The sequence below is a fragment of the Mobula birostris genome, chromosome 1 (genome assembly GCF_030028105.1).
Source record: "Mobula birostris isolate sMobBir1 chromosome 1, sMobBir1.hap1, whole genome shotgun sequence".
Taxonomy (NCBI): Eukaryota; Metazoa; Chordata; class Chondrichthyes; order Myliobatiformes; family Myliobatidae; genus Mobula; species Mobula birostris.
This window is the reverse complement of record NC_092370.1, coordinates 203,370,078-203,391,271: the sequence shown is the minus strand read 5'-3', so window position 1 is coordinate 203,391,271 and position 21,194 is coordinate 203,370,078. Positions and strand designations below refer to the sequence as shown.

Here is a 21,194-nt window from a genome sequence, read left to right as displayed (position 1 = left end):
CTTCTGGTCCTCTATATCCTTTTCCTTGGTAAATACTGAAGCTAAGTACTCAATAACTACCTTACTCACCTTCTCTGCATCCAGGCAAATGCTCCCCCCTTTATCCTTGCGTGGTTCTGCCTTCTCCCTAGTTAGCCTTTTACTCTTGATGCATATATAGAATGCCTTGGGACCCACCTTAATCCTACTTGCCAAGGACTTTTCATGGCCCCTCCTGGCTTTCCTAATTCTCTTCTTTAGTTCTTTTCTGGCTTCTTAATACTCCTCATGTGCTTCATTTGATCCTGAATTCCAAAGCTGTACATACTTTTCCTCTTTCTTCTTGACTAAATTCAGCACCTCTCTGGACATCGAAGGTTCTCTCATCTTCTATCCACATCCTTCCTTGTAACAGGAACACACCTTTCCTATACTCTGTGCAACTGATCTCTAAACACCCCCCATGTATCTGATGTGGACTTTCCAGAGAAAAGGTTCCCAATTAACACTTCCTCGTTCCTACCTAATGCCCGCATAATTTGCCCTACTCCAATTTTAAACTCTCCCACAAGGACCATACCTATCCTTAGCTATAGCTATCCTGACATTTAAGGAGCTGCAGTCACTATTCTCTAACTGTTCATCCACTGAAAAGTCAGTCACCTGGCCAGGCCCTTACCCAACACCTGGTCCAGTACAGCCTCCCCCAACGTAGGACCATCCACATATTGATTTAAGAAACCTTCCTAGATACACTTAAATTCAGCCCCATCGAAACCCTTTACATTAAGCTTCCAGTTTGTATTAGGGAAGTTGAAATCCCCCATGACAACAACCCTATTATTTTTATACATTTCCTTACTCTGATAGCATATCTGTTCCTCAATGATCCAGTGGCTATTAGGGGGTCTGTAGGACAACCCTCAGTGGCATTGCACCCTTTCTATTAATGGAAAGAGGGCCAAAGATCTCAGGAAGTATGAATTGAGAAAAACAGGAAATAGAAAAACTGGAAAACGTTATTGCCACACATGCTTTCAAGATGCAGAAAGCAGTAGTGGGCCAGAAAGTCAAAAAATAAGTTACTATGCTCAGTTAAATTTTATAAATTTAAACTTATGTGAAGTAATAAGGGATGCAGTCTGCAATAGGACCTGAACATGTAAAATCATAAAATAATACAGAAGGCACATAGATTAAGTTTTCCATCTGGACAAACTGTACTTGCAGTCAGAAAACATGACCAGAAAGCTTACCAGCTGGAAGTCTACCTTGCCCTTGTGGTAACCGTGGAAAAGGATCAGGTGTATGATCATAATATCTATAATCATCCCGAAATCGCTCAACTACATGCCGCCGCCTTTGTCCATCTTCATAATATGGCTCAGGATAATAATAACGAGCGGCAGACTGACCAGCATCACCATTTTCAGAATTAACTTCAGCTAAGAAAGACTGCGATGAGACACCATATTCTCGAGGGACATCTGATATATTACGTGGGATGTACGAATGTCCTGAAGGTCTGTTACTTTCACGTCTAATGATTTCACGAGTTGGTCTTTGGACAGGACCTCGCAGGAAGCTTTGGTTTCGCGAAACCACATCAACTGAAGGATATGCAGATGTTCCCGGCTCCACTAAAACATCAGTCCGCCTTGGAATTGTTGGTCCATGGCGAATAAATGAAGGCATTAAATCTGTAATTAGAAGAATAAACATTAGTTTTTAAGAGCAAGATTTCAAAATGTTACATTCAACAAAATTTACCAGTTTACATTGTTTAAAATGGATCATGACTTTTAAGGACAAGTCTATTTAGTTACAGCAAAAACTCCAATAATCATAATATTTAGAGTTCCCCATGGTTCCCACACTCCGTTAAAGTCACCTAGTTCTATGGACCATGCTCCCTGTAAACTTACCATATCAACTGAAAATTCAATTCCAAAAAATGAATTAGAAAGGAGCTGGAGAATTAATCAGGGTAAACTCAATAGTCCAGAAAATCTGCCAAATCTGCAAGTCTGGACCACTGAATTTATACTTATTAATTCTCCAACTCGTGTTGGCCAAGACAAATTAATGTGTTGACTAACCAACGTATTGATGGAGCTTACTAGATTTCCCCAGAACTACATCAAAATTGTCTCCAAAGTTAGGGTATTTGTGCCCCAATTCACCTCCAGCAACTTCTCTTAAAAATCGGAATTTCCACAGACAGTAGAACACATTTACTTCACAAGGTAATTGTCCCTATCAAATTTTGATAATAGGACAACATAATTCATTGGGAAAGATATTCTCGACTTCAATCAGGTGATAAGAATACTTTCACAGTGCCATTCCTTCAAGGGGGCAGTATTCTGAAGGTGCTTAAATTACTATTTAGGCACTACAGCAAAAAAGCAAATGAAATCTCAGTTTTTATTGCCTTGTCTGGTTTAAAATTCATGCATCCAGCAGATCTTAACCCTTGTTTGAGGGCTCTGCACAATGAAGATGTAAAATTAAGAAATGATTGTAATAGAGACTCAATACACATAGAATTACTAAAATACAATTGAATTGTGTTATATTCAATCACAAATACAATGGCTGACTATTCCAATTAACCAGATCTTCCCCCCCCCCCCCCCATTAAGCTCTGGTTAGAGTTAGTTATTTCAACAAGGATTAAAAAACATCTTTAGCACAGCCTTGGGATATTGCTTGAAAATTCCTTCTGGAAAATAGTTATGGAAGACACTAAGGATGATTTGGATTTCAGCATCAACATTCTATCCAAACCTGTCTAGCAAGACTAATGTAAATTTGTGACTGAAGGATGCAAGATGCAAATTCAGATAGAGACTCGAAGAATACAGCAGCTAAGCATTTTGAATTAATTCCTTATGTCAAGAATTATATGGATAAAATAATGGAAATAACTTTTGGTTTTGGTTTCTTAAGGTCAGAAAATTAAACAAGGGAAAATGTTTTAAGGTTAATGTTCTATTTATGAAGGAAGGATCATCTGTAGAGGAAGATCATACAAGGACTCAAAACAGCTTTGTGTAACGGTGGTCTTGCACAAAGCATTATGCTTGTGCAGCTGTGCCAAACAGAATATTTTAGTGGCTCTCCCCTGCTATGTACGTTTGTAGGTGGCAGTAAGGAGGCTCAGCAAGAACTGAGAAATTGTATTTTCATCCAAGAAATGTGTAATTTATACAGAATTGTTTCAGCAAGGAAAGAGAACTTTGCAACCAATAATTTAGCATGTCAAATTCAGTTACTTTTTAAACCTAATTTGAGGATACAAAACATTTAATCGACTAACTTCGTAATAAAAGCACTAACCATATACAATTTCAAGTTTAAAAAGGATAATATTGAGGAACATTGATAAAAATAAACATGACTGTGACTGCAAGCAATCCTCTAATTCAGCATCATATAATGTGCCAGTTTCACATCAAAACATGCTCCAATGTCACTCACCAATTGACAACTACTAGAGCAAGTACCAAACTTTTATTTAAAAGAAAGCAGAAATAACTTCACAAGAACTCCTTTCTGCACAACAGGGACAAATTAGAAAATTGGAACTAGCTCAATTGTGAAATCATGGGAATATCCTAAACAGTGAAATCATAGAAATACTCCTGCAGACTGAATGCAGATGTTTTACAAAATTAGCATTTAATCTGTGTTTGGTTTGTCTTGTCTACCACATTATCAACACTAAATGCTATATCCTAGTTTGAATGTACAACCTCCTTTTCTTCTCAGAAACCTCTGGAATGTGGTGCTCATTCCTCACATTACATCAGCCTGAAACATTTTGATAAGGACTTCTCTCATCCCATATGGCCAGCGCCACCCCCCGAATCCCACTCCAGTACTCGACAGTTAAAATAGTGAAACATCTTGCAGTGACCATGACAAGAGATTCTATCCTTCCACACACTTCTCAAAACCCTCTGCAGCCTTTCAACAACATAGTCCACACTGATTTGAAAGACTTTCTTTTACTCTGCAGCTGACTGTTAGAGCCAATATTGCCCATCTTGAGAACTTCTTACATTCTTCAGATTGACACATGCTTACCTCTAAATCTTTAACCAAATGACCTTCAAAGCCATTTTTCATCTCCAGACCCTTCCTCACCAATCATACCTAGTCAGGTCCACATCACTGCTCCTGTTAAACAGGCAAAAATTCTACTTCCTTGCATCATGTCCAAAATGGAATATTTTCTTCACAATTTTGATTTAACCTTTCCCTTGTTCAGCTGTTACCCCACATCCAAATGTGGGTTGAACTTGCAATATACAAAAAAAATTAAATCATAAAAAACATTCACTTTCAGCCCCAGAACATCAGACACTGCTCCACTGATGAAATCATCTTTCAAAGTTTTGATGCCATCAGCACTGGAAAAAAAGTCTGCAGTTTCGAGTCACCTTTTTCACAACATGGGCATTGCTGGGAGAGGCAACATTTATTATCTATTCTTAATTGCTCTTGGGAAGGAGGTGGCAAGTCACATTCCTGAAACACCTTCTAATGAAGAGTCACTTATGATGCCTTTGCATAGGAATTTTCAAGACACAGTCCATGATGACGAATGGCTTCCACGTCAGGGCGATACTGTTGACGACAACTTTCATAGCTTTGTCAATGACTGATAGATCAAACGTGCATGGAATGTGTTTATCCTAGTTGTGGGCAGCACACTCCCGAACAGCCTTTCATGTTAACAGATCGCCAGTGTTGAATTGCACTGGCAGATACTTTTGCTGTATCCAGTACCCTCAATCATTACTTGTGAAAAGAATCCACTGAGGACTAGCTTCTGTAATTGTGGGGACTTCAGGGGAAATCTGAGCAGTATTTCTGGTTGAACACAGCTGCAAATGTTTTGCCACATGTCTGGCACAACCCCCGACACAAATTTAGGGCCCACTTTTCCTCTGCTGAATATAACTTGGCATGTTGCTGTAAGCCTACAATTATCATTAAAGATTCAAATGCAATTTAGTTTACTAATGTGCCTAAGAGTTTAGCTTCCGACAGGGCAAGAATGTCCTCTCTCAAAAGTCGACTAGAATTAACCAAAAACTTGCATCTGTTACATCTGCTCCCCGAGCTGCGTCCTCCTCTTTCGTCCATTCTCGAGGAACTACCTATCTGAGACGTTAACCAAGTTATTGAAACGCAACACGATTCGGATCCTGCACGCACCCACCTGGAGGAAACGGCCAGCAATAAGTGGCCCGTGAGGGAATTTTAAACAGACCCACCTCCCCAGCCAAGTCCACCCCACTCTGGCGCCGTCCGCCCCCGCCTTGCACGGGCCCCATACTCACTCCTTAGGAGTGGAGACGTCTCCTTTTTGACGTATTTCCCCTGGACCTCAGGCGGCTTGGACGCTTCGTTTTTACTTTTTTTCCTTGATAACATCGCTTTAAAGCAGCGCTCCGCCCCCTCAGCACGGCCGCGCCCGCATCCTGTCACTCGGCCGCCGCGCACACACCGAACGCCGACGCCTCCGCCGCTCTGCCGCCTCAGCCGCAAACTTTCATTCGGACCCCTCCCGCCGCATGCTGGGAACTGGCTCCACCGGGCATGCGCGGAACTGGCCAATGTTTACAAACTGCGGCCAATTAGCCGCGCTGGATTCACTCGCCACCAGCGGGCTAACGGGCCTGCGCACATCGGCCTCACCGCTCCGGGTTAGCGGCTGCCTTCCCTCTTGCACCTCTAGTCCTGGGACACAAAAGATTAAATGTGCACACCCGGGGTTGCTAACCCTCAAGCAGTTCCGAGATTTGAAGGATGTGGGAAAGCTTAACCTTGCAAATTGGAGACCATTTATCAGTCGGTTGTTACCTGAGTTCCGGAGCATTTTCCGCGTTCTAGATCTATGATTTATTATTTGCAAAAAAAATGCTGCCAACAATCCTAAAATATACATAACAAAGGAACATAGACGGTGAATTAAGTTATATCACCTACCTGTTTCTCTAAGCCTCTGGTAAAACAAAATATCTGCAAATTATAAACGTTGGAAAATGTAAACAAAAAGATGTCAATTGGCTCATCGTGTGTGCTAGTTGAAATATAGAGATCCAGCCAAATCCCACCTTCCTACATTTGGTTCACAACCTAACAGGCCAGTTAGTTTAACATCTATAGTTAGGAAAATGCTTGAAGCTATCATTAAAGAAGAAATAGCGAGGCATCTGGAAAGAAATGGATCCATCAGGCAGACACAGCATGGATTCAGCAAAGGCAGGTCCTGTCTGACAAACTTAATGGACTTCTCCGAAGATATAATGAGTGCTGTGGATAGAGGATTGGCACGTGGCCAAGTGGTTAAGGCGTTTGTCTAGTGATTCGAAGGTCACTAGTTCGAGTTTTGGCTGAGGCAGCGTGTGTGTCCTTGACGACACCGGTGCCAAGCTGTATGGGTCCCTTGGACAACATTGGTATCATGGAGAGGGGAGACTTGCAGCATGGGTCTTCCATACAACCTTGCCCAGGCCTGCGTCCTGGAAACCTTCCAAGGCGCAAATCCATGGTCTCATGAGACTAACAGATGCCTAAAAGGATAGAGGGGAACTAATGGACGTTATTTGCTTGGATTTCTGGAAAGCATTCGATAAAGTGCTGCATAAAGGACTAATGCATAAGATAAGGATGCAGAGTTGGGGGTGATATATTAGCATGGATAGAGGATTGGTTAACTAATGGAAAGCAGAAAGTTGGGATACATGGATGTTACTCTGCTTGGCAATCAGTGGTGAGTGGTGTGCCACAGGGGTCGGTGCTAGGCCCACAACTGTTCGCGATATACATTAACGATCTGGAAGAGGGGACCGAGTGTAGTGTATCTAAGTTTGCTGATGATACCAAATTGAATGGAAAAGCAAATTGTGCAGATGCGGAGAGCCTGCTGAGAGATATAGATAGGTTAAGTGAGTGGACAAGGGTCTGGCGGATGGAGTAAAATGTTGGTAAATGTGAGGTCATCCACTTTGGAAGGAAAAATGAAAGAGCAGATTATTATTTAAAAGGGAAAAAAATTGCAGCTTGCTGCTGTACAGAGGAACTTGGAGTGCTTGTGCATGAATCACAAAAAGTTGGTTTGCAGGTGCAGCAGGCTATCAAGAAGGCAAATGGAATGTTGGCCTTCATTGCTAGAGGGATTGAATTTAAGAGCAGGGAGGCTATGCCGCAACTATACAGGGTACTGGTGAGGCCGCAGCTGGGGTACTGTGTGCAGTTCTGGTCTCCATACTTGAAGGAGGATATACTGGCTTTGGAGGCAGTGCAGAGGAGGTTCACCAGGTTGATTACAGAGATGAGGGGGTTAGACTATGAGGAGAAATTTGAGTTGCCTGGGACTGTCCTCGCTGGAATTCATAAGAATGAGAGGAGATCTTATAGAAACATATACAATTATGAAAGGGATAGATAAGATAGAAGCAGGAAAGTTGTTTCCACTGGTAGGTGAGACTAGAGCTAGGGGGCATAGCCTCAAGATTCAAGGGAGTAAATCTAGGATGGAGATTAGGAGGAACTGCTTTTCCCAGAGAGCAGTGAATCTGTGCAGTTCTCTGCTCAATGAAACAGTGGAGGTGACCTCAGTAGATATATTTAAGACAAAGTTGGATAGATATTGCATAGCAAGGGAATTAAGGGTTATGGGGGAAAAGGCAGATAAGTGGAGGTGAGACCATGGCCAAATCAGCCATGATCTTATTGAATGGTGGAGTAGGCTCAACGGGGCAGATGGCCTACTCCTGCTCCTATTATGTTCTTATGTCTTTGAGACCATATCCAAGTACTGTAAAACAGAAATGAGGGTTTCAGGCAGAGTTTCAATCCCTTATTACCCTATAGTGAAAGTGTTTCCCCTCATACCTTCTTGAATCCTGCTATCATAAATGTTAGCTTAATGCCCTTTGGTTTTTGACTACTCCACTCAGGGAAAAACACCCCTAATTTTCCCCTCATTCCCTTTATTCCTCTCTACTGTCCTCTCTTATTAGAGTTCTTCTTCAGGCCTTTACTTCTTCCATGTATCACTCTTTATATCATAACCTTTCATCATCCTTCCCCACCCACCTACCTTCCCGCTCACTTGGACTTACCCATTTCCTGCCATCTTGTGCTCCTCCCTTCCCCCTACTTTTTTATTCTGGCCTCTGCCGCCTTTCTTTCTAGTTCTGATGAAGGGTCTCAGCCTGAACCAATACTATTCATTTTCCTCCATTAATGCTGCCTGATCTGCTGAGTTCCTTCATCATTTTGTGTTGCTCCTAATTTTTTTGATATACGCTGCATGATGCAAATCTTAGCGTAAAACAAAGCACATCCAGCCTATCCAATCTTGCAAGTATAATTATCCATTCCTGAAAACATTCTTAAGTATCTGTTCAACATTCTTTCCAGTGCAATCATATCTGACTTCTAAGCAAAGACCAAAACTGCATTCAGCCTTTGATCAAACTAATAGAACATCGAACAGTACAGCACAGGAAACGCCCTTTGGCCCACAATGTGTGCTGAACCAGTTAAATTAGTAATCAAATGGCTAACTAGACTAACTATCTAGACACAAAGACAACTAACTTTGCCTCCAACTTTCACCCTGCCCTCAAATTTACCTGGTCCATTTCTGACACCTCCCTCCCCTTTCTTGATCTTTCTGTCTCTATCTCTGGAGACAGCTTATCTACTGATGTTTACTGTAAGCCTACGGACTCTCACAGCTACCTAGACTATTCCTCTTCCCATCTTATCTCTTGCAAAAATGCCATCCCCTTCTCACAGTTCCTCCGTCTCCGCCGCATCTGCTCTCAGAATGAGGCTTTTCATTCCAGGACGAAGGAGGTTTCTTCCTTTTTTAAAGAAAGGGGCTTCCCTTCCTCCACCATCAACTCTGCTCTCAAATGCATCTCTCCCATTTCACGCACATCTGCTCTCACCCCATCCTCCTGCCAGCCCACTGGGGATAGGGTTCCCCTTGTCCTCACCTACCAGCCCACCAGCCTCCGGGTCCAACATATAATTCTCCGTAACTTCTGCCACCTCCATCAGGATCCCACCACCAAGCACATCTTTCCCTCCTCCCACCTTTCTGCTTCCCGCAGGGATCGCTCCCTATGTGACTCCCTTGTCCATTTGTTCCCCCCATCTCTTCCCAACGATCTCCCTCCCAGCACTTATCCTTGTAAGTGGAACAAGTGCTACACATGCCCTTACACTTCCTCCCTCACCACCAGTCAGGGCCCCAGACTGTCCTTCCAGGTGAGGCAACTCTTCACCTGTGAGTCAGCTGGTGTGATATACTGCGTCTGGTACTCCCGGTGCGGCGTTCTATATATTGGCGAGACCCGACGCAGACAGGGAGACTGTTTCGCTGAACACCTTCGCTCTGTCTGCAAGAGAAAGCAGGATCTCCCAGTGGCCACACTTTTTAATTCCACGTCCCATCCCCATTCTGATGTGTCCATCCATGGCCTCCTCTACTGTCAAGATGAAGCCACACTCAGGTTGGAGGAACAACACCTTATATTCCATCTGGGTAGCCTCCAACCTGATGGCATGAACATTGACATGATGGCATGAACTTCCGTTAATGCCCCTCCTCCCCTTCTTACCCCATCCCTTATTTATTTATTATTAATTTTTCCCCCTTTCTTTCTCTCTCTCTTTCTTCTCCCTCTGTCCCTCTCACTATAACTCCTTGCCTGCTCTCCATCTTCCTCTAGTGCTCCTCTCCTCCCATCCCATTATCCTCTCCCTCTCCAGCCTTGTACTGTATCCCTTTTGCCAATCAACTTTCCAGCCCTCCCCCTCCTGTCTTCTCCTATCATTTTAATCTCCCCCTCCCCCTCTCAAATCTCTTACTATCTCTTCTTTCAGTTAGTCCTGACGAAGGGTCTTGGCCCAAAACGTCGACTGTACCTCTTCCTATAGATGCTGCCTAACCTGCTGCGTTCCACCAACATTTTGTGTGTGTTGCATCAAAATTACCCTTTGCTTCCTGCCACTAATTTTGGATTCAATTTTCTACTCTCCCTGGAATCCCAGTGTTAAGGATTGTTGGACATGGGCATCTGAAAATGTGGATAGTAGGCATTTATACAAAGGAGAACCAATCTTTAAGAACAACTGTTCAAATTGAAGTGCAACCAGTAATTAGTTTTGAAATTAAAAAGTACAGCTTTATAAGCAAACAGAACAATACACACACAATGCTGGAGGAACTTAGCAGTTTATTCTGCATCTATGGAGAGAAATAAACAGTTATTGTTTTGGTCTAAGATCTTTAATCATGAAGGGTCTCAGACTCATATGCCCACTATAGACCTTCTGAGTTCATCCAGCATTTTGTTTGTGTTGCTCAAGATTTCCAGCATCTGCAGCATCTCACCTACAGGACACAGGCTGCTGGGCACACAGCAGGAAGCTGCTTATAGCTTGCAAATTACATTACTGTGAGATATATTCTTGTAAGCATCAGCAAACATGGGGTAATTGGCCTACATCAAAACAAGTATGTGACATTTTCAGTTAAGTTATTTTGAATCATGGTGACAGAGATTGGGAAAGGTTTCAGACCGAACTTATTTTGTCACAAGCATATCAGACCTGGTCATAGATATACTTATTCTGTCAATCAATAATTGGTACTTTTATGTACCCGGATAGTTAGCTCCCACTAGTTTTGGGTGACTGGGGTTTATGTCCTCTCAAGTTTTTGGATCATTCACACGAATTACTTTGTCCCTGCTAAGGTATTTAAATATTTAGAGGTGTCTAGTTAGTTACAATGTGCTTCCATTGTAAACCAATGACCTTTTCTAAGATTCAAAATATCAAAGTAAACAATATTATTGTAGCTATTGAAATGTTATGAATTAATTGCACTTATCTTTGTTGTCACAAGCATAAAAACTTGTCTTATTTTGAGCTTTGAAACGTTTTACACTGATTCTTCCAGGAGCCAGATTTCCACCAGGTCTCCTCTTGAATGCTAATTGTGCTGAATAAAGACCGTTACGAAGTTTGGTCCACGGTCCTTATTCAGTCACAATACCCAAAAGCTCTTACTTTTTTTAGACAGCTTACTAAGTGAGACATCGAAAAATCCTTTGCTAAAGTCCACACAGACTAAATAAAATTTACTGGTCTCATTGACCCTTCTCGTTAAGTTCAAGTTCAGATTTATTGTCATTCAACCATACACATGTATATAGCTAAATGAAACAACTATGACCAAGGTGCAAAACTCAGCACATATATCACAGACAACATCTAAAATAATATTAACTTTTGCCATGGTTTTGGTATAGCTGGACTCTATTGCTCTCAGTAGATGGTCTGGCACTCTGTAAGCTTTCAGGATCTTCATCATTTTACCTCAAGCAGGTTCTACTCTATGCATCTATAATACATCTTTGGTTTTATTCTGTTTTAGTTGCCAACATTTATTAATGCCCTTTCTTTGTTTTTTTCCTGATTTTTCTTTTAAGTTCACTCTTAAATTTTACCAATTCCTCAAGTCTTTCTGTATCATGAAGCAGAGATATGGTATCGGTTGTAATAGTGTACCACTTTAAGAATTTAAATAGTATTTGGACTGTGATCGGTTTGCAGCATTGTTCAGGGTGAGGTATCATTACAGCAGATCAATGCTGAATTCCGTTTGAAATCCCTATATCCTTTCTATGTTGTGGTGCTTAAAACCATTCAAAGTATTTCAGGAACATTCGATGTAGAGCTTTGTATAAATGCACCAAACCAATATTCCCTTGAACTCCACTTCTCCACACGTCATCTGCATTCCATTAGTTTTGTTGTTTATATATCTGAACGTGACATTTTGGTGATCCATGTACATAAATCTGCACTTGCATTTCACTGTTATGAAAAAAATGTGAAAAGAGGCTCTCTGATTGACAGTCACAATTGAGAAACAGAGGCCCATTACCCAATTTGTGACAGAAGTTAGTGCATCATATAAATGGATATTTTGGACAATCACTGTGAGTTGTATGGTCACTGGCAAGGCACTGTACAAGTTAGACATTTGATGAAACCTTCCAACATTAGATACAGCTTAACTTTGTAACCCTAGTTGTCTTAGAGACAATTAAACAGAAATTATCCACATACATCAATTCACCATTACCAACACGGCTTATTCTTCTACATAACCAGACGCATATTCAACTGCCTAGTACAACTAAATGTGAAATACTCTGTTGATGGACAAGGCATATAAGAATAATGCAAAGTAATGATATTTCACCTTAAATGTTATGTCAAATCATAATGTACCGGGACTGGAAGCATATCCCCATGAAGGTCACGTACAGTAACAGGGTGTTGAAACACTCAGAAGTATTCACAAACATACAGATCCTGAAATCTAAAATGATTTTGTATTTACAGTATATGGCTGCTTTTGTAACCTGCAGAATAGTTCATAAGACTTTTGCTAATATTAATTGATTGCTACGGCATTTCAACCAAGGGTGGACCTCAGGTGACGGAATCAAATTGTGCAGTTCATTAAATCAAAAATGCAGACGCAACTCAATTTTCATTTTGAAGTCATTCATTTTGTTCTCATTTTCATATATTTTAAATACAAATGGAAGGAATTATGTTTCAAAGGAACGTGCCATAACTCAAAATATTTTGGGTGAACAATTGCAAAAATTCTTTTTAAACATAACATTTGCAATTTACCATGTGTACGTTGCCATTTGACATGGAGGTTTCACTCTGTATGTCAAATGTTGTACAAAGTAGAGACTTTTTTAAAATAGAGTTAACAGATAAGGGAACAGTCATGAAACTCCATGTTTTCGGCTTTTCATCTATGTGTTTTTCTGGGTATGACAAAGGGAAAATGGATAACATAAAGGCAACTCCAAATTACAGGAAATTACTCCAAGTGTAAGTGTTCCCAAAACTGTTGTTTCGGGTTCTATCTGAAAAAATTTGAGAACCAAGGAAACACTTCCGTTTCATCCAAGACAGGTTTCTCATCCCACCGTTGACTATTGAATGGTTCCCTACTATGATAAGATGGATTCTTGATCTCACAATCTACCTCATTATGATCTTGCACCTTATTGTTGACCTGCATGACACTTTCTCTGTAGCTATTACACTTTATTTTGCATTCTGTTATTGTTTTACCTTATTGTGCCTCAATGCACAGTGTAATGATTTGCCTGTGCGTACAGTATTCAAAGCAAACTTTTCACTGTATGTCAGTACTGTACATGTAACAATAAACCAATTCCAGTTCTCCCATGCTCTAACAGCAAAATGGTTTGGCATCATTCTTGATCAAATGCAGACTCCACAGCAACACCTCATAAAGTCAGAGTGGGAAGGAGCACCCATGCCAAGAATGGAGAATATTTCAAATATAACCTGGGTTATATTTCTGGGTACCACCTGGGCAGCATTCATTTCCATTTGCTGCCTGACCTGCTGAGTTCCTCCAGCACTTTGTGTGTGTTACACTTAAAATGACCACATTTGTAAACTCAGAAAATAGACCATCTGTCCTAACCATCAATCACCTTTGCAAGATATATATATATATTTTATAATATAATATTTTTATATATAATACTTTACTTTAAAATTCACTATTCCTGAAACAAAAAGGTAATTTAAAAATATAGGGAAGACAGTCTGTGGTGATGGGTTCATCCTCATTGCTAGATTTCCTGCTTTTTCTGTCAGCCCTTTTAAGGGCCCAGTTGATTTCCTTCACCTTGTAGCCATTCTATAGGAACGTTGTGAGTGATCATCTTGTTTCCTTGGGGAGACTCTCTGAGTCCAAAATAGTTTTTGCACGGTTAATCAAAGCAGAAAGAACCACTCTACATTGGGAGGTGTGATGGTGGCTGTTACTGTTGAGATACAAGTCTATGTAAGTGGGTTTCTGATAGACACCGTATCTGAGGCTACTACTTTCCGTCATATTAGAATGCCCAGGAATGGGAGGCAATCACTGTTTTCCATCTCCCTTGTGAATTGGATGTTTGGATGTATATTGTTCAGATGGTCGCGGAACTATTGGAGTGCCTGGTGTACAGAGTGGCTGCAAGGTGAAGGAAATCAATTGGGCCCACTAAAGGGCTGACAGAAAAACCAGGACACCTAACAATGAGGAGGAATCCGTTGCCACTGCCGGTCTTCCCTACACTTGCGTGGTTTATATAACCATATAACAATTACAGCATGGAAATAGGCCATCTCGGCCCTTCTAGTCTGTGCTGAACTCTTAATCTCACCTAGTCCCACCGACCTGCACTCAGCCCATAACCCTCCATTCCTTTCCTGTCCACATAACTATCCAATTTAACTTTAAATGACAACATCGAACCTGCCTCAACCACTTCTGCTCCTCACTGGTCTGTAATTACCCGGACTATCCCTACTACCTTTTTTGAACAAGGGGACAACATTCGCCTCCCTCCAATCCTCCATTCCCGTGGACAACAAGGACATAAAGATCCTAGCCAGAGGCTCAGCAATCTCTTCCCTCACCTCGTGGAGCAGCCTGGGGAATATTCCGTCAGGCCCCGGGGACTTATCTGTCCTAACGTATTTTAACAACTCCAACACCTCCTCTCCCTTAATATCAACATGCTCCAAAACATCAACCTCACTCATATTGTCCTCACAGTCATCAAGTTCCCTCTCATTGGTGAATACCGAAGAGAAATATCCATTGAGGACCTCGCTCACTTCCACAGCCTCCAGGTACATCTTCCCACCTTTATTTCTAATCGGTCCTACCTTCACTCCTGTCATCCTTTTGTTCTTCACATAATTGAAGAATGCCTTGGGGTTTTCCTTTACCCTACTCGCCAAGGCCTTCTCATACCTCCTTCTTGCTCTTCTCAACCCCTTCTTAAGCTCCTTTCTTGCTTCCCTATATTCCTCAATAGACCCACCTGATCCTTGCTTCCTAAACCTCATGTATGCTGCCTTCTTCCTCCTGACTAGATTTTCCACCCCACTTGTCGGCCATGGTTCCTTCACCCTACCATTCTTTATCTTCCTCACCGGGACAAATTTATCCTTAACATCCTGCAAGAGATCTCTAAACATCGAACACATTTCCATAATACATTTCCCTGCAAAAACATCATCCCAATTCACACCCACAAGTTCTAGCCTCGTAGCCTCATAATTTGCCCTTCCCCAGTTAAAAATTTTCCTGTCCTCTCTGATTCTATCCTTTTCCATGATAATGCTGAAGGCCAGAGAGCGGTGGTCACTGTCCCCAGATGCTCACCCACTGAGAGATCTGTGACTTGACCCGGTTTGTTACCTAATACTAGATCTAGTATGGCATTCCCCCTAGTTGGCCTGTCCACATACTGTGACAGGAATCCGTCCTGGACACACTTAACAAACTCTGCCCTGTCCAAACCCTTGGAACTAATCAGGTGCCAATCAATATTAGGGAAGTTAATTAGGGAAGAATCAAATATCCCTGTGATGATTGTACGTCCTAGTATCAATTGTTTGGCAACAATGAAGTATAAGGTATAAAGTTAAAGTCACCTGTAATAACAACCCAAACAACAGGAATTCTGCAGATGCTGGAAATTCATGCAACACACATCAAAGTTGCTGGTGAACACAGCAGGCCAGGCAGCATCTCTAGGAAGAGGTCTGACGAAGGGTCTCGGCCCGAAACGCCGACTGTACCTCTTCCTAGAGATGCTGCCTGGCTTGCTGTGTTTACCAGCAACTTTGATGTGTGTTGCATAATAACAACCCTGTTATTTTTTCACCTTTCCAAAATCTGTCTCCCAATCTGCTCCTCGGTATCTCTGCTGCTACCAGGGGGCCTATAGAATACTCCCAATAGAGTAACTGCTCCCTTCCTGTTCCTGACTTCCACCCACACTGACTCAAAAGAGGATCCTGCTACATTACCCACCCTTTCTGTAGCCGTAATAGTATCCATGACCAGTAATGCCACCCCTCCTCCCCTCCCCCCCATCCCTTTTAAAGCACTGAAATCCAGGAATATTGAGAATCCATTCCTGTCCTGGTGCCAGTCAAGTCTCTGTAACAGCCACTACATCATAATTCCATGTACGTATCCAAGCTCTCAGTTCATCACCTTTGTTCCTGATGCTTCTTGCATTGAAGTACTTGCACTTTAGCCCTTCTACCTTCCTACCTTTGCACCCTGTATTCTGCTTCTCTTTCCTCAAAGCCTCTGTATCACCTCCCAGCTTCTGACTTCATTTCCCTTCCCTGATCACTCATCTTTCCCCTCATCTGGTCTCAAGATGTGTATAGGTTTTGAGGGGTATAGATAGGGTGAATAAAATACAACATCCCATCATTCTCAGAATCACTTGTCGTGGTGGATAGAGCAAAAGTAGTTCCGCAATAAGTGTCAGGTCTGTGCACTGCACAAGAGAATGGATACAGTCGGTGACCGCGACAAACTCACAGGCAAAGTGTCGCCTCATCTGGATGGGCAGGTCTAGCACTTGTTGAGACCCAACGTGGATTATAAGCAGAGAATGGATAAACTCCAGTTGTTTTCTCTGCAACTGTGGAGGCTGAAGGAAGATTTAACAAATGTTTGTAAGATTAGAGTCACAGATAGAATACACAATTGGTTTTGTTGTCCCAGGATTGAAATGTAAGAGACTAGGTGGCATGTCTTTATGCTGAGAGAGGTTAAGTTGAAAGGAGATAAGCGGGGCAAGGTTTTGTTGACACCGTGTGGTGGGTGCATGAAATGCCCCTCCGGGGGTGATACTTGAGGCAAATACAACAGAGGGGAACAAGAGACGCTTAAATAGGTACATAAATGTGCAGGGAATGGACAAGTGGGGACATTATATTGTCAGGTGGCATTAGTTCAGTGGGGCATTAAATGAGAAGTTAATGGCATGTTTCTGGACTGTATTGTTCAGTGTTCCATGTTTGTCAGAATGTTGTTCCACCCTTGGACTGGATTCAGCAAATCCGGCTGATCTTATCAGTTCTCGTGAAATCTTCATCACCATTCCACCCCTTATACCAATAAATCAAACCTACAATCCTTTCTTGACAGTTCCAGGTAAATTTATTATCAAAACACGTATACATTACCACATGATTCATGGAGATTCAATTTCTTGCTCCTGTCCTCTTTTTCTGGAAGGATCACCAGGATTCTGAAGAAATACTGGATTAATGTCATCCACAAACCCATGAGGAAGCTCAAGTCACAGTTTATGCAGGTCAGAGATGACCTCGCTCTCAGGTTGGCTGGTGTTTACAGGATTCCCTGTGAATGCAGAGCAGGGTATATTGGCCAGACAGGAAGCACGATGGAAAACTGCATCAAGGAGCACAGGAGGTTTAGGCTACCCGGAAAAATTGGTGGTAGCAGAACACTGCATTCACAATGGCCAAAGGGTTGACTTTGAAGGCACAAAACTACTATGCCGTGCCAATGGCTTTTGGTACTGCCTGGTAAAGGAAGGCATTGAAATAAAACTAGATGAAAAGAATTTTAACAACGATGAAGGCCTCGCTCTAAGTAGGAGCTGGAGTTCAATTGTAAACAAGGTGGGAGAGCGGAAACCTGATTGGATGAGGACTAACCAATCAGGAGGGATGGACTACAGGGATATAAATGCCACTGAATTAGGCATGCCCATTGCTGAAGAAGGTGGCAGAGCTTGTCATCGAAACATTGTTACAAATGATACCTGTACCCGGTTGGAAGCCTGAGAAGAGTTTATTCATAATTTAAAAATGTTCTACACAGATTCAGGTTGGTTTTTGTGATCCTGAAGAATGCTTGCTTTTATATATCTACATTACAACAATATTACATTCATGAGAATAATTACTGGTTTAATTTGGTGAGACCATGTAGGAACATGCACTGGATTTTTAGCAATGCGTGAATGGATTCAATTGCAATGCATAACTTACAACTTATTTGCATTGTTCCAGTCAGCATGAAGAAAATATTGTTTTCTGTATGCAATAATGTTTATTTTGTACAAAATTAAATATTAGATAATATGACACTTATTGAAATTTTACATGTTAATGGGCTTTCCAGAAGATGTTAACATTAATACTTTGACTGGTTTGATTTGATTGTTATGCATAGTATAATTTTAAATATCAATACATACATTTTTTTCTCAAGAATACATCAATGTCTTAATTGCACCACATTTACAAACTGTATAAGTTAAAAAATGCATACTTTACATTTAAATTATCACCATTAATACTTTGGATAAAAACAAAAGGCAAAGTTGTCCATATTTACAAACACTGTTTTCTGCCATAGTAAAACAGCAGTTGCTTTTGATTGGCTCTTCTCTCCCCAGTTACAGTAGTTAGTCTTTGGCCTAAAATGTTCGAAAACTAAGCAACCAGATATCCCACTTACAGACAGCAGTTTTATCCGGAGTCAGTTTATCACTGAATGCAAAATTTCCTTTGGAAATTAAATAATGAAGATTGAAGTATTCCAAACAACTGCCACTAGGGCATTATTATGTACATAATGTTCAGTGCCTTTTCCTTTCTGTAATCCTTTACAGAGTGGGGTCCTGGAAAATGTAAGCACTCAATAAATATTCAATCCATAAAGTGCATTAGTGTTCAAGCTTTGTCATTCTTTGTACTGCAGCTCTTGGTACTTTACTTATAGAAAGCATTAAGATGAATAACAATTCGAGGTTGCAGACAACGACGGTGCAGATAGGTCCTTGATTATTTTATTAAGGCCAGCAATGTTTTCTTCAAGCAGGTAGTTTTTCTTCTCTGTTGTCTTCTGTCTTTGTTCAGACATTTCAAGGGCCTTGAGGAGTTGGGCATTTTCAATGTATAAATCCTTTACTATTTCATCTGCTTTAATGTTCTTTGACAGCTGGGAATCAACAGATTTTAAAGTTAGATTTTCCACTGTTTTTATTGTTTGTTTAAAGAGATGTGCTTGAAACAAGTGGGGGGTCTTTAATGGACATTTTTTATTTCATCTGTGAAATGCTGTTTGATTTGATTAAAGTAATTACTTGGTTAATTTAGAGTAAGTTAATTGTTTTCCCTCTCTTTTTATATTTCTTTTTATAAAGTAAAGGAATAATGTGAATTATGTTTATAGAGCAGAAATCTTGCACCAATTTGTCTTAGGCTTTATTTGTAATTGGAACAATGAGCAATCTAACCGTAACAATAGATCAAACACAACATACTTGTTCCTTTAGTTGATAGACTTTGTCCTGGAGCAGCAACTTAAGGTTTCTTAACTTATTTTCAACATCTTGCATCCTCTCCTCCATCTTTTTTAGCAATTGTTCATATGCCTCCTGAAAGAAGAGATTATAACCATGGATTTACTACTGATCGTAAAACAAAAATTTGATGCAATATTCTTATTTTTGAAGTTATAGAGTTATAAGTTACAAAATTTAACTAAAATTTCTTAACTATAAAAATGGATCATTTGCTTATGTCATTTTAGTATAAATAATGAAGGACTTTGGTGATATAGAATATAGGCCTGTTCCTGAGCTATATAACACAGCACAGAATCAGGCCTTTCAGCCCATAGTGTTGTGCTGAACCAATCTCTTCTACCTATACAATGTCCATATCAGAATCAGGTTTATTCTCACCGGCATGTGACGTGAAACTTGTTAACTTAGCAGCAACAGTTCAATGCAATACATAATACAACAGAGAACAAAATAATACTAATAGATAAAATAAAAATAATAATAATAAATAAACAAGTAAATCAATTACATATATTGAATAGATTTTTAAAAATGTGCAAAAACAGAAATACTGTATATTGAAAAAAAGTGAGGTACAGGTGGCCCCCATTTTCTGAACGTTTGCTTTACGACACCTCGCTGTTACGAAAGACCTACATTAGTTACCTGTTTTCGTTAACAGAAGCTGTTTTCACTGTTATGAAAAAAAGGCAGCATGCGAAAAAAGGCAGCGCACACCCGAACAGCCAAGCTCCTCCCTCGGAACTGCATTCTAGCCGGCATTGCTTAAACACGTGCTTTATCTCAATTTATTTTGTGCATCCGTTAGCAAGATGAGTTCTAAGGTATCGGAAAAGCCTAAAAGGGCTCGTAAGGGTGTTATACTTAGCGTAAAACTAGACATAATTAAGTGTTTTGATCATGGTGAACGAATAAGGACATTCATTGTCTGTGTGTTGAACTTGCCTGCGTGAACACTATTTATATGCAGAGAGAAAGAACTTTGAAAGCTGCCTATGTTACTGTTGGTTCTGCTCGTAGCAAAGTGGTCTCTCTTAGTCGGCATCCAATAATGGATAAAATGGAAAGTCTTTTGCTTGAGTGAATTGATGGGTGTATGAAGCGTGGTGTTCCGTTAAGTTTTCTTATACTTAAGGAGAAATCAGTCAGTCTTTTTAATAAGCTGAAACAGAAAGCACTGGATGATGGTGATGAAAGTTTTGCAAAAGTGGAATTTAAAGGTAGTTTGATCAGTTTCTGAGGCGAGGGCAGCTTCATATTTTAAGTAGTGGTCCCCAACCTCCGGGCTGCGGACTGATACATTGCCATGAAGAATGCAGCAGTAGTTGGATCGCACCCAGCACATCTTTAAGAAGAAAGCCGAAATAAACCAGCTAATTAGTTAGGTGCCGCCTGGCATGTAAATGTCGTCCCAGATCAGAGGCGATTGCCGATTGGGTCAGGTGGTTATTCGTATAAGCAAGTGTTTAACTGTGACGAAACTGCAATTTATTGGAGCCTTCCTGATTCCGGTCAGTGGAACTACAGTGTACATACGTTATTTCTACCTTATATAGGCTGTGTATTTTTATGTGTTACTTGGTATGATTTGGCAGCTTCATAGCTTAAAGGTTACAGGAGAGAATGTTTCTGCCGAGAGCGCTTCCGCGAGATTTTCGCTGCGCTAGACAGTGCTGCTGAAAAGTATGTCTACTTTATATAGGCTGTATACTTATCATATCATTCCTGTTTTTACTTTATGTTACTGTTATTTTAGGTTTTATGTGTTATTTGGCATGAATTTGTAGGTTATTTTTTGGGTCTGGGAACACTCAAAAATTTTTCCCATATTAATAAATGGTAATGGCTTATTCACTTTACGACATTCTGGCTTTCATAGCAATGCTCTACCTT

At 40.8% G+C, this 21,194-nt stretch overlaps 2 protein-coding genes across 4 annotated transcripts in view; both read right to left on the bottom strand.

Moving 5' to 3' along the window:
• The window catches only part of sav1 (salvador family WW domain containing protein 1), a 36,719-nt gene extending 31,152 nt beyond the window's left edge, over positions 1-5,567 (bottom strand). Inside the window, exons 1-2 of the mRNA XM_072269230.1 lie at positions 5,334-5,567; positions 1,236-1,679 (exon numbers count right to left, since the gene is read on the bottom strand). Coding sequence (XP_072125331.1) covers positions 1,236-1,679; positions 5,334-5,427 — 538 coding nt within the window. The 5' untranslated portion in view covers positions 5,428-5,567. The remainder of the gene's footprint in view (positions 1-1,235; positions 1,680-5,333) is intronic.
• Positions 5,568-17,745: 12,178 nt separating this feature from the next.
• nin (ninein (GSK3B interacting protein)) overlaps positions 17,746-21,194 on the bottom strand; it is a 157,737-nt gene continuing 154,288 nt past the window's right edge. For all 3 annotated transcript variants that reach the window (XM_072269274.1, XM_072269285.1, XM_072269279.1), the window contains 2 exons: positions 19,257-19,370; positions 17,746-18,931 (listed from right to left, as the gene is read on the bottom strand). In XM_072269274.1, the coding sequence (XP_072125375.1) occupies positions 18,719-18,931; positions 19,257-19,370 (327 nt within the window). In that variant the 3' untranslated portion in view covers positions 17,746-18,718. The remainder of the gene's footprint in view (positions 18,932-19,256; positions 19,371-21,194) is intronic.